The following is a 14684-nucleotide window of genomic DNA, read 5'->3' as shown; positions in this document are numbered from 1 at the left end:
AAAAAGCCCCAACAAAACTCAAGAGGATAATTCTGTCAGTTGAGAAGGAAATAATGCAAATTCTCTTCATAAACTAACACTGAAACAGCTACAGGTACAGCAGTTTAGAGCTTCTCCTTGCTTCATCAATTAACTCCAAAAAAAAAAAAAGCCAATTTGAATGTACAGAACTCATTTTCACAAAAAGATACTTTAGCACCACAGGCACAACTCCCCATCCAGCCCAGCCCCCTAACCAGACTCAGCCCAAGTACCCCTCCAGCCTTGCTACCAGCTTCTTCGCAGCAGCAACAGTAGCACGTCTTTGTGATGACTCTATTTCCTTAATACAGCAAGAGCTCCTATGCCAAGTGAGGTGTAAAAATGAGGTCCTGACAATGTAATTATCTAATGGAACTTTTCGTATTAGGAATTAATTAAATGAGGCCATCTTCTCTGTAACTAGTTGGAAAGCAGCTCTTTTAGAGCTACAGGTGTTTGATTCTGCCAAATTAAATGGTGATTACCAGAAAGATGTGGTTGGAAAGGTATTATCTTGGGTAAGATATAATTACTATTACATCTTATTAACCTATGGGAAATAGCAGGAATGCCCTATCCTCATCAGTATTTTGGTTGTTTGTCTAGTCAATCAACCGTGTAAAGAATGAAACTGATGGATCACAACAGTTTATGGCAGTTTATCAGGATAGCAATAAGGTAATGGCTATCAACAATATTTTACTGATTATAAGCACATACAGTTGTGGTAACAAAATTACTGAAGAACTCAAATATTGGCCCATAAAAATGGTTGCCTTCTCATAATAAAATCCAGTGTCAATTTTTTAAACTGTAATTAAAGTAGTATGGGGTGAAAGGAACTCGTAAAGTTAAACCTTATGAGAAATATTACTGAAGGAAGTCAGTGATCTCTGCTATATTAAATAAATAAAGAAGGTGAATGTCGTAGTTTAACCCCAGCTGGCAACTGAGCCCCACACAGCCATTCACTCACTCCCCAACGGTGGGACAGGGGAGAGAATCGGAAGAGTAATAGTGAGGAAACTCATGGTTTGAGATAAAGACAGTTTAACAGGTAAAGCAAAAGCTGCGCACACAAGCAAAGCAAAACAAGGAATTCATTCGCTACTCCCCACTGGGCAGGCAGGTGTTTAGCCATCTCCAGGAAAGCAGAGCTGCATCACACATAATGGTTTCTTGGGAAGACAGACGCCATCACTCTGAACATCCCTCCATCCCCTCCTTCTTCTTTGTCCCAACTTTTATAAAACCTTTTTTTTTTTAACTTTGTCCCAACATTTATAAATGCTGCCTCAGCACCCTTTCTGCTAGCAGGGGTAGCAGTGGTGTCACCAGTCAGGGTGATAAGAAAATTATGGCAGCCTTGGGGAAAGAATAAAAAAGAAAAGGCAACTACTGTGCAATAACAACTCCAAAGGGGCTGGAGATGAGGAAGTGAAGCAAATGAGGTGTTCAACACTACATCTTCTCAAGTGATTTCTGCTGTTTATTAAAAAATTTCTGCTCAGAGAAAGGACTGAATGTGAACAGGTAGGAAAGCCGTCAGCCGAGGCTGTGATCTCAGCAGCAGTATGAACACTTGTTTTTCAATCAGTTCATTTCCCCAGTCTGACTGGTTCACACTGTGGCCACGTATGCACCTGTGCCAGTAAAGTGCCAAGATGCCAGAATGTCACGACTGAATGGCTGGGACCTGGGACAGGGGTTGCATATGCCCAGCAGTACCATCAAATATATTCACATAAAGTCATATCCTCAGTGTCGATCATTCACTGTAGAAGGCACAGCTTAGTCTTTACACGTGCCATAGATTCTTGAATGTGAATCAAAGGCTTAATATCTGTTTGAAAAACCTTGGCCTAACCATCTTAATGTTTATTATTAATGGGGACCTTAAGTATGTCATGCTGTGTGGATTTTGCCTTAAATCACTCTGGATATTACCTACACAAAATCCCTTTCATAACGTGCCAAAAGCATAGGCGTGGGGTTTTTTAACAGAATAGTATTCAGGTGGGTGGAAGACAAAAATGTGACATTCTAATTACATACTTCATGAAATTATGACGTTTTGAAAGCTAGAAAATTACTTTGTTTCATAAACAAATTACAGCAAAATCATTCTAATTTGATTTGCTAATTATTATAGACTACTGGATTACTGACTGTAAGCAAATAACTTCAGTTTAAAGAATCAACCTTTTTACACTGTGACATTTTTGCCTAATGTCCTTAACTTTTTAGATGCAGTGAGAATTCGCAGTGTTTCTCTTCTTAACAAGATCTTGTTTCACCGGAAAATTTTTAGTCTACTATCAAGTGATCCCATAGAGCAGGGCAGAACTAATGGCTTTATTAAGTACCTTTACTTCAGGCTAAATGGAAGGACCAATTACATCCCATTTAAACAGCAAAACAGCTGGAACCAGCAGAAGCTACCTCACAGTGCAACAGAAAATATAAAAAGTCCTGATCAGAAGCTTGACAGGTTTGCTGTCTCAAAACACAAGGCTAGGGAACTGTCTGTCCAGCTATGTTAGAAAGGGACGCAGTAATCCAGGAGGGAGGCAGTTCTAAAGAAACATCCACAAACAGGGCACTGAAAATAGACAGGCAGAATTTTTTACAGGCTACTTCAAGATATTTAAGCTCACAGCTGGGTTTTCCTCCATGGAGCTCAAGGAAACAGGACACTCTACAATCTTCTTATGTCAAGATAACGGCACAGGAGACACACTTGACCTGGTCAGTCTGTCTCTGTAACATAACAAATATGCAAGGCTTCAAGTATTGGTTCCTACTTGTCCTGACAAAAGGGGCAACAACAGAAACAAGGGAAATTGTAAAACTTGAAAGACACCTTATTTCTGCTTCAAACATTTTTTTCAGTTGGAACAGGGCTGCAACATATCTTCTAAATTCTGTATACTGCTTTCTCCTACCTGATAACAGTTATGAGTAACTATTTTCAGTTCATATGAATAGCTTTTGAAATACAGTTTCTATAACACATTCTTCCGTACGGAACCTTGCAATAACCTCTATCCACCACCACCAAAAAAAAAAACCCCAACAAACCAAGCAGGGCACCTTTTTGTAAGTATTATTGTTGGAGGGAGTAAAGGGATCTGGAAAGGGAAATCCCAGGGGCAGGACTCCAAGAGTTTGACACTCCTATGCCTTGGTGACAAGTTGGGACTTTCTGTAAGCAGAATTGCCAAAGACATGTAGATGAGATGGTAATGAGAAACTCCAGCACATGAGGAGGAGTGTGGTTAGGTGTGCCTGGAAACTGGGAATTGATGACTATCTAAACAGCAAAAAGAAATGATTGTGCATCTGTTCACTATTTGACCAACATGACTTATCTTTCCTGCTTGCTATTTTTTCTTTTTTTTGCCATTCTACTCTGTACATTTCCAGACCAAGGACAGCAGTTTTCCTTGTCCACCATGAACACCTATATCTTCTTTGTTACAGGATCTGTAAATGAGATGGAGCTTTGCAATGGAACTGCTTAGAGCCATTTTCCTACCATGACTATACGAAAAACACTTAAAAACTTTTACACTCTAAAGCTGCGTTTCATTACAGCCCCAACTGAAACAAGGTGGCCTCAGAAAAAGAGGAACTGAGAGTAAGACAGATTATAATAAAAAGGTGGTATGTATGGAGGTTTCCTCTCCCACTATATGCTTTCAAAGCAAGCTTAGGTCCTTATTCTTAGTAACACAATTTTCAGTGGCCTGCTAGGCTACAACAAAACCTACATATTCTCTCCTGAGTCCCAAAGAACAGTCTCTCTTTCTGTCCTTTCTGAGAGCATGCCCATTCCTAACTCCACTCAAGAGACTCACTGTCCCTACATTGAATACTATGAATTCCCAGCTTGCTGTATCAGTTCTATCCCCACCTCACACTATGGAATTTTTTTCATCTGGGCTTGCCCATTTGCTCTTGGAGCCAATGCTACTGCTCACTCTATCCCACAGGCTCCACCTGGCTTACAGTGAAAGTAGGGAAGAAAACAAAATAGCAGTCTTCATCCCCTGTGCCCAGCTACTGCCCTTTTAAAAATGTGTTTGGGATATTGCAAACAAAAAAGATAGCATCCATTACCTTTGCCTTTAGTTCTTCCAGGGCACCCCATTCTCTGGAAGGAAATACATTGCCTTACTGCTTCCGTATACAGAAAGCTGGTAACTCCTTCCAAAATTGCTATGTCAGTCTGAAGTAAAAAAAATTTGCTTTCACAGGATGTTCAGGCTGGACGGTTAAGCAAATCTTTTAAATGTAAGTATGTATTGAGTTTATCTGCATGCCACATAAAGCTCATGTAAACTGTTGATATCAATAGATTAATAATAAATATGTGTATCTGACAGGAAAATATGGTAACTAAATTAATGGTCTTGTCCATCTGTTCCTCTGCTGTTTGTATATCTCTGTATCACAGTATGCTTATGTTTCAGCTGCTTGTCACATGTATATGTGTATCTCTACACGAGGGTTGTATGATGGCTTAGTTTGCACTTGTGGTTTTTTTTCCCTTAAGATCTTTGCAGAGTCTGTGAGTGTATGCTAGCAAATAGAGACCGTGTATATTCATCCATCTGAAGCAACTTCTGTTCCTGTTCAAGTGCCATGCGTGCGTTGCCTTGGTGCAGGTGTAAGCACACAGGAAGCACGCGCACATGCACATCCTTGCAGACACATGTGCTTACAGATACACGAGCTAACTTTACACAGTCTCACGTGTACAATCTCTCCTCAGGTACACCGGTGCGCCAAATGCTCCCATGCGCCAGCAAGGCCGAGCCTACGCGGCTTCAGCTCCACCTGGGCGCGTGGCTCCCTGATCTCCTGAGTCTCTGTACGTCGTGGTGCGCACCACACCTTCTCCCACTTAGGCTAAGTGGCACACAGAGGGACTGCAGGACTCCCTGCTCGGCACAGCGACCGCCTGCGCCCTGGCAGCGCTTCCCGCCGAGTTTGGCCGGTTCTGTCAGGCCTGCAGCCGCGGGAACCATGCTGTGCCTCGGGCGCGCAGCTGCCACTCGGGAAAGGAAGCCAGTCGGTGGCCAGCCCAGCGGCAGGGAGAGGCCTGAAAACGATGGGTGTTAGGACCGAGGGAAGACCAGCCAGCACAGGCGGGTCGCTGCCGGAGGAGGCACCGCGGTACCGGCCACCCCTCGTCGCCTACTTGCGGCCGGGGCGGGCCCCGCCAGGCCGCCCCTCAGCTTGCTCCGTCGCCAACGGCAACAATCCTGAGCTAGCGTCGCTCGGCGCTCGATTGCGACGGCTGGGCTCCGACTCTCCCGCCCGCTCTCGCTCCGACTGGGCGGGCGGGGGTGGGAGTTTCCACCCTTCCTCTCGGTGTTGGATTGGTTGCGCCTACTAGGAACCCTGTGTTGTTGTCGGAGGCAAAATGGCGGCGGCGGTGGCCGGGGCCGCCCTGCTGGGGAAGGGGCTGGACATCAGCCTGGCGGCGCTGCAGCAGCACGACCCCTACATCAGCAGCATCGTGGACGTGGCCAGCCAGGTGGCGCTCTACACCTTCGGGCACCGCGCCAACGAGTGGGTACGTGAGACCGCCCCTCCCCAAACCCTCCGCGGGGAGAGGCAGGGCGGGGCGAGAAACAGCCCCGCCCACTCCGGGAGGGAGTGACGGGGAGGGGGCGGGTGTCGGGGTGGCCCCGCCCCTCACCTGTGCGCGGTGGGTAGAGGTGGGGGTGGGCGCCACCATGGCTGAGGTGCGAGGGTGGTTGCGAAGGCTGTGCTGAGGGGCTGCCCCGGCTCCCGCCCCGGCCCCCCGGCCGGCTGTCCTGGGGTGCTCCCTGCACTCATCAAGCTGGGAGAGGGGTTGTGCCTGGCTCAGCTTCTCTGGGGATTGTGAGAAGCCCTGTGGTGCCTCAGACACGGGTTTTGAAAGGCTTTCAGGGCTGTGAGAGTTTTATCGTGCAGGGCAGGGCTGTAGCAGACTGGGGTGTAAACCAGGCAGTGGGCCGCAGGAGCTCCTCTGCCATTCAAACGTCTATAACAGAACCAAAATGTGTACAAAAGAGTGTTGGGGTTACAAATATTAAGACTATAAAAGATTAAAAAAACAAATTAATTTGGGAGTCTTGGTAATTTAACATGCTGGCTATTTGCAGGTGGTTCTTGGCTTGCTGTAATGGTGGGGCTTTAGACCTATGTTTGAAGAACCTGCACAATCTGTCTTTCCCATCCTGAGCATCTCCCCGAGGGCAGGCACCATTTGGAAAATCCTGTCCCCGAATCTGGCCTGTGTGTCACCCAGGGGTGTAAGGGACAGTTAATCCAGCACAGTGTTTAGTCTCATGGTGTTGAGCCTTTAGCCTTTCCATATCTTTTCATAAACCTTGTGTCAGCTGCACGGTGACCTGTGCTAGCTCGAGTCTCTCGCCACCAGCCAATGAAGTTGGGTTTAGTTATTTTTTCATGGCTTAGGTAAGAGAAGTGTAACTGATCGTATTGGCAAAACAGAGATAAAGGGAGACTCACTAATGGATAGCAAAATGCTGCCCTGATTTCAACTTTTCTTTTCTTCAGGAGAAGACTGACGTGGAGGGAACGCTGTTTGTTTACACAAGGTGAGGTTGTAACTTTTTTATGTCTGCAGGTGAAACCTGTGGATGTGGAAAAGCTAGCTGCGGTGGAGCATGGCTGAATGAAGTAAAATCCTCCTCATTCAGGGGTGAAAAGAAACTGAAATTGGCAGAGGAAAATGTGGGAAAGAAAAACACTGGGAAGGAGACATCACTTTGTATTTGGCTAAGACTTCCAAATGTGATTTAAATCTCAATATGGGTAAACCATAGAAATCTGTTATGTTGTTTTAAATAGGGTGTAGCATTTGCAGTCTAAAAGGTGTCTGAACAAAAAACAAATAGTGAAATAAATAATGATATTCCTTAAAATAAGGGAATGGTAGGACTCATGAAGTATTGTGTTCCCTACTTAGGGAACTTTCATACTACTTGTGACTATGGTTAAAATCAGAAAATAATATAGTAATACAACAAAATGCAGTAGCTGCTGGGATGGGACACCAAAGCAGAAGCTTTCTTCAACATTTATGTTGGTGAGGATCTGGTAGGGGAACTGAGAAGCAAGAGATTGTTTTGAGAAGGTGAGAAATGTATATGTGAAGTGACAGGGAAACCCAAGAGACTGAGTTTTGTGTGAAGTGGGAATGCTGGTTTTAATCTTTTGAGCTCTTTTGTACTACCCCTGGAAATTTTCATCAGTAATTTTTCTAAGCTGCTTTCAGGTAAGTGGAGATAAGATGCTGTTATAATTACCAACAGAAGAGGAAAGAAGTGACCTTTAGTTGTGCTGGCAGTAGATGGAGGTGGCTAGTTGTGTACTGCAAAAACAGAAGTAGTATTTCTCTCGTATGTTGGTTTTAAAACTCCAGAACTGACAATATGTAACCTGGCACTTCTAGCATCTGTGATCCTTCACTCTTCTTTTTGTTGGCTGAGGTAGTTTCCATTTACAGCAGAGATTGCTACCCTGGCTGCCCTATAGGCAACAGTATGGAACAGGTGGTGAGCTGAGTAACATCTACCATTGCCCTCCCCATCAGTTTTAACTTTAATTTCCTGTGGCTTTGAACAAAGTCATAAAGTATTTTTGAAAAAACATTGCCAACAGAGGGTAGGTTGGAGACCGCTAGTGTTGCCTTTGTTGCTTCATATTACTGTCATGACAATGCAAAATAATGTGACCATTTTACTTGAGCTGACTTATTTATCACCTATTTCATCTGTGCAAATTCTGAGGAACAGTCAAAAAATCAGGCTTCCAACTGGATTAACACCAGTGGAAATGGACTGTTTGTTTGTTTGTTTTAAGTGAAGTACTGACTGTTGCAAACAAGGATTCTTGTTAAGGGGGTTACACTTTTTAATTCTCTGCTGACTCCAATCCCGTAATGCAGGTTCTTGAGCTCTGGATTTCGTAGAGAAATCCACTCACCAGCAATTACCAGAGAGTGGGACTTTTCCCAAATGTTTAGCCATCATCTTTTCCTTTATTGTCATATTGGTTTGAAAGTAATATCTCCTGTTAGGATTGTGATAGGTTTAATAGCTCACATTAATAAAAATTATCTAAGTGACTTGAAGTGTAACCCCCATGAATGAGCATAATGACTTAGAGTGATAGAATGGTTTGAGTTGGAAGGAACCTTTAAAGAGCATCTAATCTAACCCCCTTGCCGCAGGCAGGGACGTCTTTCATTAGGTCAGGTTGCTCAGAGCCCCGTCCAGCCTGACCTTGAACACTTCCAATGATGGGGCATCCACAGCTGCTCTGGGCAACCTGTTCCAGTGTCTCACCTCCCTCACTTTTGCTCTTATGCTTTAGACGGTACGGGAGATCCCACCTGGGATGACTGTTACTATCTGCAGTTGTTAACCTGAGTGTTAAAAAATACACTTGCTTTGGCCCATGAGCGAATCGTTCTAATTGCTGTTTTCTACTCCAGTGAGAACCTATAGGGTAGATGGTGGTGGTTGGATCATGTGATGCTGATGGTCTGCGACAAAGAGGCATTTTGTAACATCTTGCCTGTTCAGAAGTTGTAGGCCTTATAACTTGAAGTAAAAACTGGACATGCAGATATTATTCTGTGGCTGAATCATTGGACTTCAAATGGCAGTATCACAGATGTGCCATACTCTCTGTAGCTATTGTGAGAACAGTGGTGCTTCTGTTACTTCTCATACATAATGTAGGGTTTTGACATAGTTAAAAGGATTGCACGAAAAACTGCAAGAGTCAGTTGTTATTTTCTTGGCAACAAAATTAGATTTTTGTAGTATCTCTTAGAAATAAAAAAACAATTTTGGAGAACTATACAACAAGGAAATTCTAGTAACTTCTTTTTTTCCTTGACTTGTGATTTCTACTTGATAATTTTCAGATCGGCTTCTCCAAGGCATGGCTTCACAATTATGAACAGACTGAGCATGGAAAATCGAACGGAACCTATTACTAAAGACCTTGATTTCCAGCTTCAGGACCCTTTTCTACTGTACAGAAATGCCAGACGTAAGTATGTGGTATGTTTGGTTAAATGCTGAAGTCAGCTCCTGTTCAGAGTCTGTTCTTGGTTAAGGCAGTCCAAATTATAAGACTGCAGCTTTTAAGGGCTGAAGCTAGCTGGTTAATGGCTACAATTGAAGGAAAATTGCTTTTTGACGTGCTGAAATAGTCACTCAGTGCTTCCTAAAATGCCACCCTTCTATGGAAAATATTAGAATGTGCTTAACAATAATCTCCTCATTTAACTGACAAATCATAGACTTTTATGTTTGTGTATGTGTGATAGGTGTAGAGACTCACAGAGATACTGTGTGTTCTGAATATACCCCAGTACATGTTGGGAAGTCTCGCCGTAAAGCAGATTTACTTGAGGGTTGGAGTAATATTTGTAGTCTGCGTTTTCTGCGTAACAATAGGCAAATGTAGCTAATTCAAACCCTGTCTTATGCTCCAGCTTCAAAATACTGTCCTTGCAGCAAGTTGGAAGGCAAGTTACTTCTAAACTATTAGGTGTAACTCATGACAACCTAGTGTTGAGCCTAATTTAAACCCTGATGAAAGACAAAATTACTTACTTTGGGCTCTGTGTTTATCTTGCACGATTAACTTTATACAAGAATCAGCTAGTGCCAGGCAAACTCAGAAATAAGTGGAAGACATGAGAAAGGTGTACTATGAACATGCAGATACACATACAGACTATTACAATGTACAATTGTATGAGAATGAGCAGTTATAAATACACAGTTTATATCTGTACTTAGTAGCAGAGCTGTAGTATGATCTATACTTTGTGCTTGATGCATAAAAGCAGATTGCAAGAATGTTTTATGTAAACTGTGATGCAGAAGCGTTCCCTCTGGAGGAAGTAAAAGCAGAGGAAATTTGTGGCATAGAAAGCAGCAGCCCAGTTTGATAATGTGCTAGACCTTTTTACTTCATTAACTTAATTTGGAGCTGGAAAGCATATCAAGAGGGAATCCTGTTGTTCACACACACTATGTGGTAGAAACAATAGAGAAATAACATTTTAAACAACCTAAATGAAACTTCTATTTTTGAGAGTATCTGCTAGGCTGATGAAGAATTGAAATTCCCAAAGAAACTGAAAAGAAATGCAGGCATCTGCAGGCTAACCTAGACTAGACCAGACATTAGGATTTTAAGTACCATGAGACCTATTTATCCCATCTGATTTTGAACAGCTTTTCCTATGTATATGTAATCTTCTTTTATCTCATTTTGAAATTACATTAGTTTATGTATGTATATACTAATATCTATCTTTTGAAATCTGTTCTATTAATGTTTCATTTTTGTTGAGACAATTGGTATAAAGAGTAATTAGGTGTTGTCGTAACTCTATGCTGACATGAAGTAAGACAGTCTTTAGTCTGAGTACTACACATAAAATGTGATTTGTTTGGTTTTTAATTAGGAGAAAAATTTGGGGGTTTGGAGGGTGTAAGCTGTTTGTTCACTAAGAGATGTTCAGAATTTTAGATTTGCAGGATCTCAGGTACAAGTACTAACGTACTTCTGAGCAGTGGGTCTGTGTTCAAGTAACTTTTCTGGGGCTTTTTGGCTAATTGTGCAACAGCAAAATGCGGAAGGCTTCTTTTCTGGGTTTTTCTGTCTAGGCAATGGTTCTTTTAGGGTAATTACTGCTGAACTGTGTTTGCACAGCACCAAGGCTGCCTCTGTTTCTCACACCGCCCCACCAGTGTGTAGGCTGGGGGTGCACAAGAAGTTGGGAGGGAATGCAGCTGGGACAGCTGACCCCAGCTGACCGAAAGGATACCCCACACCTTATGATGTTGTGCTCAGCAATGAAAGCTGGGGGAAGGAGGAGGAAGGGGGAATGTTTGGAGTTACGGCATCTGTCTTCCCAAGTAACAGTTACACATGATGAAGCCCTGCTTTCCTTGAAATGGCTAAATACCTGCCTGCTGATGGAGAGTAGTGAGTGAATTCCTTATTTTGCTTTGCTTGCATGCACAGATTTGCTTTACCTATTAAACCATTTCTATTCTCAACCCACAAGTTTTCTTACTTTTGCCCTTCTGATTCTCTCCCCATCCCACTGAGGGGAGGGAGTGAGCGGCTGTGTGGGGCTGAGCTGCTTACTGAGGTTAACCCACACCACCTACACTGACAACTTGCTAGTGGCAACATGAAAGTAACACCACCGTTCTTTCAGTTTAGGATCTCTCAGCCGCAAGGTCTGATAGCTTCTTGACCTTGAGGCACTCTATCATTCACTTGAGTGCAACCAGGAAAAAAGAAACATCATCCCCAGCCAGTGTATTTCTGGTTTTTTAGAGTCATCTTCAGTCTGGGTCTGTGGGTCTGATTTTTACCATAGTTAATTGTTCAATCTAACCATGGGTAAATCTATCTCTGTTATTTAATTTGAGAATTCTGTTGTCTGAGAGAAGATTCATGTTTGCTTTAGGAAAAAAAATCCACTAGTTTAGGATTTCAGTTAGTATCAGATGTCTTCCAGGTGTAGGGATATGTTACCCCTAGTTACTTATATTCCTAAAATACTCTTACAAAAACTTAATCATTAGTTATTCAAAAAAACAGAAGGTCTTGGTACTTCAAAGGGAAAACTGTTTTCTCAGATTTTCATGGAAACATCTATGTTTTCAGAGCAAACTGGCATTACAGACCCATTGAAGAAAAGTTATTTATCAACTCATTTGACTTTTCCAGGTTTTCTGTAAGTCCCTACAGATTGTTCATGTGGTGATTTCTCCACTGAGATGCAGATACCTCTAGCCCTGTTTTAGTTAGTGTGTATTTCAAAACCTTTGCTACATAAAATAAAGGAACCTTCACAACATTAAGTATCTGTTTTCAATAGGGTCTCATCCAAACACAATTCTGAATGTCTTGAACTTTCTATATGAGTATTTTCCTTGTGTTTTGCTTTGTTATACAACTTGTCATTATAATTTTTGCAAAACTAAGGCTTCAGGCTTCTTCCTTATTAAATGGAGTTTTCATCCAAAACTGGGGTTTTTAGGCCTTAATCTTACGATATTATTATTTTTATCATCTCATGTTTCCAGATATTAACAAGGAATACTCAGTAATAGCTGTTTACTTGGCAAAACAGTAAACAATGTAGCGGTAATACTTAACGGGATCTGGAAACAAGTTATCGTTTTCTAACCTTTTGTTTGACTTGGTTACTTCTTACTTTTATTTTTCATACATATCTTCTTATTAGATATAACAAATCTAGCAGAGTTTCCTCTCTTTTTTCCAATTGGTATAGTTGCTTTCCCATATAAGAGGACTTAGGTTTAGGTTTTGTGACAATGTAAATTTCAGAAAAATGAAAAAGCAAGCATCTGGAGGAATGAAGAAGTCCTGTGCAGTGTTTTGTTTCTTCTGATATTCTGGATGTTTGTTGAAACCAACTTAATTTCAGTACAGCTGAATATCTATGGCTGGTTGTATCACACAGTCTGAAATAAATGCTGTTGGCAGCAAAAGGTGGTACTTGTGTAGTGGACAAGTCAGCCAACATTTTGTCATGTTATAGCTATCGTTTTGTAAAGATTGCTTTGCATCCAATATATGATTACAATAGAAAAAAGTTTTCAAAAATTATACACAACAAAAATAAGTGTTATGAGTACTTAAAATAAGAAAAAGAATATTTTGATCTTCTTACTTTATTGATTCTTGTAGGTCTTCTATTGTTTCATATGATGTTGGTCATCTAAAGTTGAAATACTGTCTAAACACTGTGTTGCAGACACCTACGGTCTAATCCCAGGATTTTTCAGGCTGGATTTGGGATCCATGCCAGCTAATGCTGATCCACTCTTTCACAGGAAAGTTTAATTTGGGAAATCTGTTAGGCTAGAGCTAGGGTTATTCATTTCAAAGCCAGGAGGGAAGCTCAAATTACAGTTTTCAATGCCAGCAGAAGTCCTTATCCACCAAGAAACAGAAGGTTTATGGATCAAATAGGTATTTTCAATGTGACCTTTAAACTTACGTTGTTAACTGCTTTTTTTTCTGAGAGCAAATAAGACAGTAGTTCTGTTTTTGTTTAGATCATCCAGTGACTTTAAGGATCTTAAAAAACACCCTGGGTTCTACATTTGAGTAATCTTAACTACATAATTGCTACTTTTTTCCTTAATCTTTGGTGACACTTACTGTGCAAACCAATCTTTAGAGCCTGTTACTTAAGACTTGATGCTGATTAATACGAGAGAGTTCAGAAGAAATGCGAAACTAAATTATTGGTTAAAATAACTTCATTTTCTCCTTTCAGCACTTAACAGCTATATAATAACTATTCCTAACTCTGTATTGTACCAGGTGTATATGGGTGTATGCTGGGTCAGTGAATTATTTCTCAAGTCAACTGATTTATCATTTCATCACTGCATACTGTTTTTTATGTTTACAGGACATGGAGAATTTGGTGAATATTAAGTCCCGTTTCTTAAACCTAGCTTCACCTCGAGCATTTCAGCTGCCAGAAAAAAGACAAGATCCTACCTTATAATAATTAGCATGCTAATTATGACGATGATCTAATACAGATTAATTGGGTGCTTTTGTGCTATAGCAAGAGAAAGAAACTGTGTGACAGATAAACAAATATTCTTTAGCTGACTAGAACCTTTTGGGCATGGAAGTTACTTTTCATTTCTGTGCCACATTTGTAGCAAGGCCTTTGATAATGTCATCTCTGAGGCTTGAAACTGAATGAAGCTTCCTAGTCAGGTGTACCATATTCTACTGAATGTGAGGTTTTACAGAGGTTCAGGAAGTGATACCAAAGCAGACCAGACATGCCTGGTTTTGGTAAAACTGCTTAGACATGTGTGATACATACACAGCCTCATACTAGTTTCAGTTGTCCAGTTTAACCTGACACTGTATGTCTATCAGAACCCTGAAAATTTAGTATTACTCTCCTGGATTCCCACACTGCAAAGACATCCAGCAGATGAGATGGGATAGGAGGGAGAGGGAAGTTTGCCACCTGTCCAGAGAAGTAACATAAGATTGGGTTTTTTTGGTTTGGTTTTGTTGTGGGGTTTTTTTTGGGGGGTGTCCCTGTAGGTCATAATTACTTATTTATGAAATTTTTTCCAAATACATACTTGGAGGCAAGTGACTGTAAAATGTTTAGGAGAAGATAACGGTGTATATTCTTCTCAAAATAGTATTTTTCATTCTTAAATTCTGTGTTACAGCATCCTAGAGCCCTCTCAAATAGAACATCTCATCTTCTTGGAGACTGATTGTGGCTCATTTCAGTTCACCCTTCTAAGTAAATACATCTTCGTAAAAAATACTAAATGGATAACAAGTGTGCCACTTCTGCAGGCATTTCTGAAGACCCACTGACCCGGAAAATAGTGTTGCTCTTGTAATGAACATCTTAGTTTGAAGACTCTTAGAAGTTTACTTCCGAAGGGAAAGCAGGAAACAACAGAAATAGAGTTGGAGTGACATGTAAAAATGAGTATGTCATGAAAAACAATCTTCTTTTGGATACTATAGTGTCTTTTTTACCCAGTAATATGTTCTTAGTCTATACTACA

The 14684-nt window shown here is 41.4% G+C and overlaps 2 protein-coding genes across 2 annotated transcripts in view; one reads left to right on the top strand and one right to left on the bottom strand.

Moving 5' to 3' along the window:
• CACNA1C (calcium voltage-gated channel subunit alpha1 C) overlaps positions 1 to 14684 on the bottom strand; it is a gene marked incomplete at its 5' end in the record, with an annotated part of 490257 nt that overhangs the window by 471538 nt on the left and 4035 nt on the right. The gene's annotated exons all lie outside the window — the stretch shown is intronic.
• The window catches only part of DCP1B (decapping mRNA 1B), a gene marked incomplete at both ends in the record, with an annotated part of 48212 nt that continues 38980 nt past the window's right edge, over positions 5453 to 14684 (top strand). The window contains 3 exons of the mRNA XM_082008536.1: positions 5453 to 5605; positions 6598 to 6638; positions 8978 to 9105. Coding sequence (XP_081864662.1) covers positions 5453 to 5605; positions 6598 to 6638; positions 8978 to 9105 — 322 coding nt within the window. The remainder of the gene's footprint in view (positions 5606 to 6597; positions 6639 to 8977; positions 9106 to 14684) is intronic.

This window comes from Phaethon aethereus (genome assembly GCF_964289735.1).
Source record: "Phaethon aethereus genome assembly, chromosome: 1".
Lineage (NCBI taxonomy): Eukaryota > Metazoa > Chordata > Aves > Phaethontiformes > Phaethontidae > Phaethon > Phaethon aethereus.
Note: the sequence above shows the minus strand (reverse complement) of the source record. Positions and strands in the feature narration are given on the sequence as shown.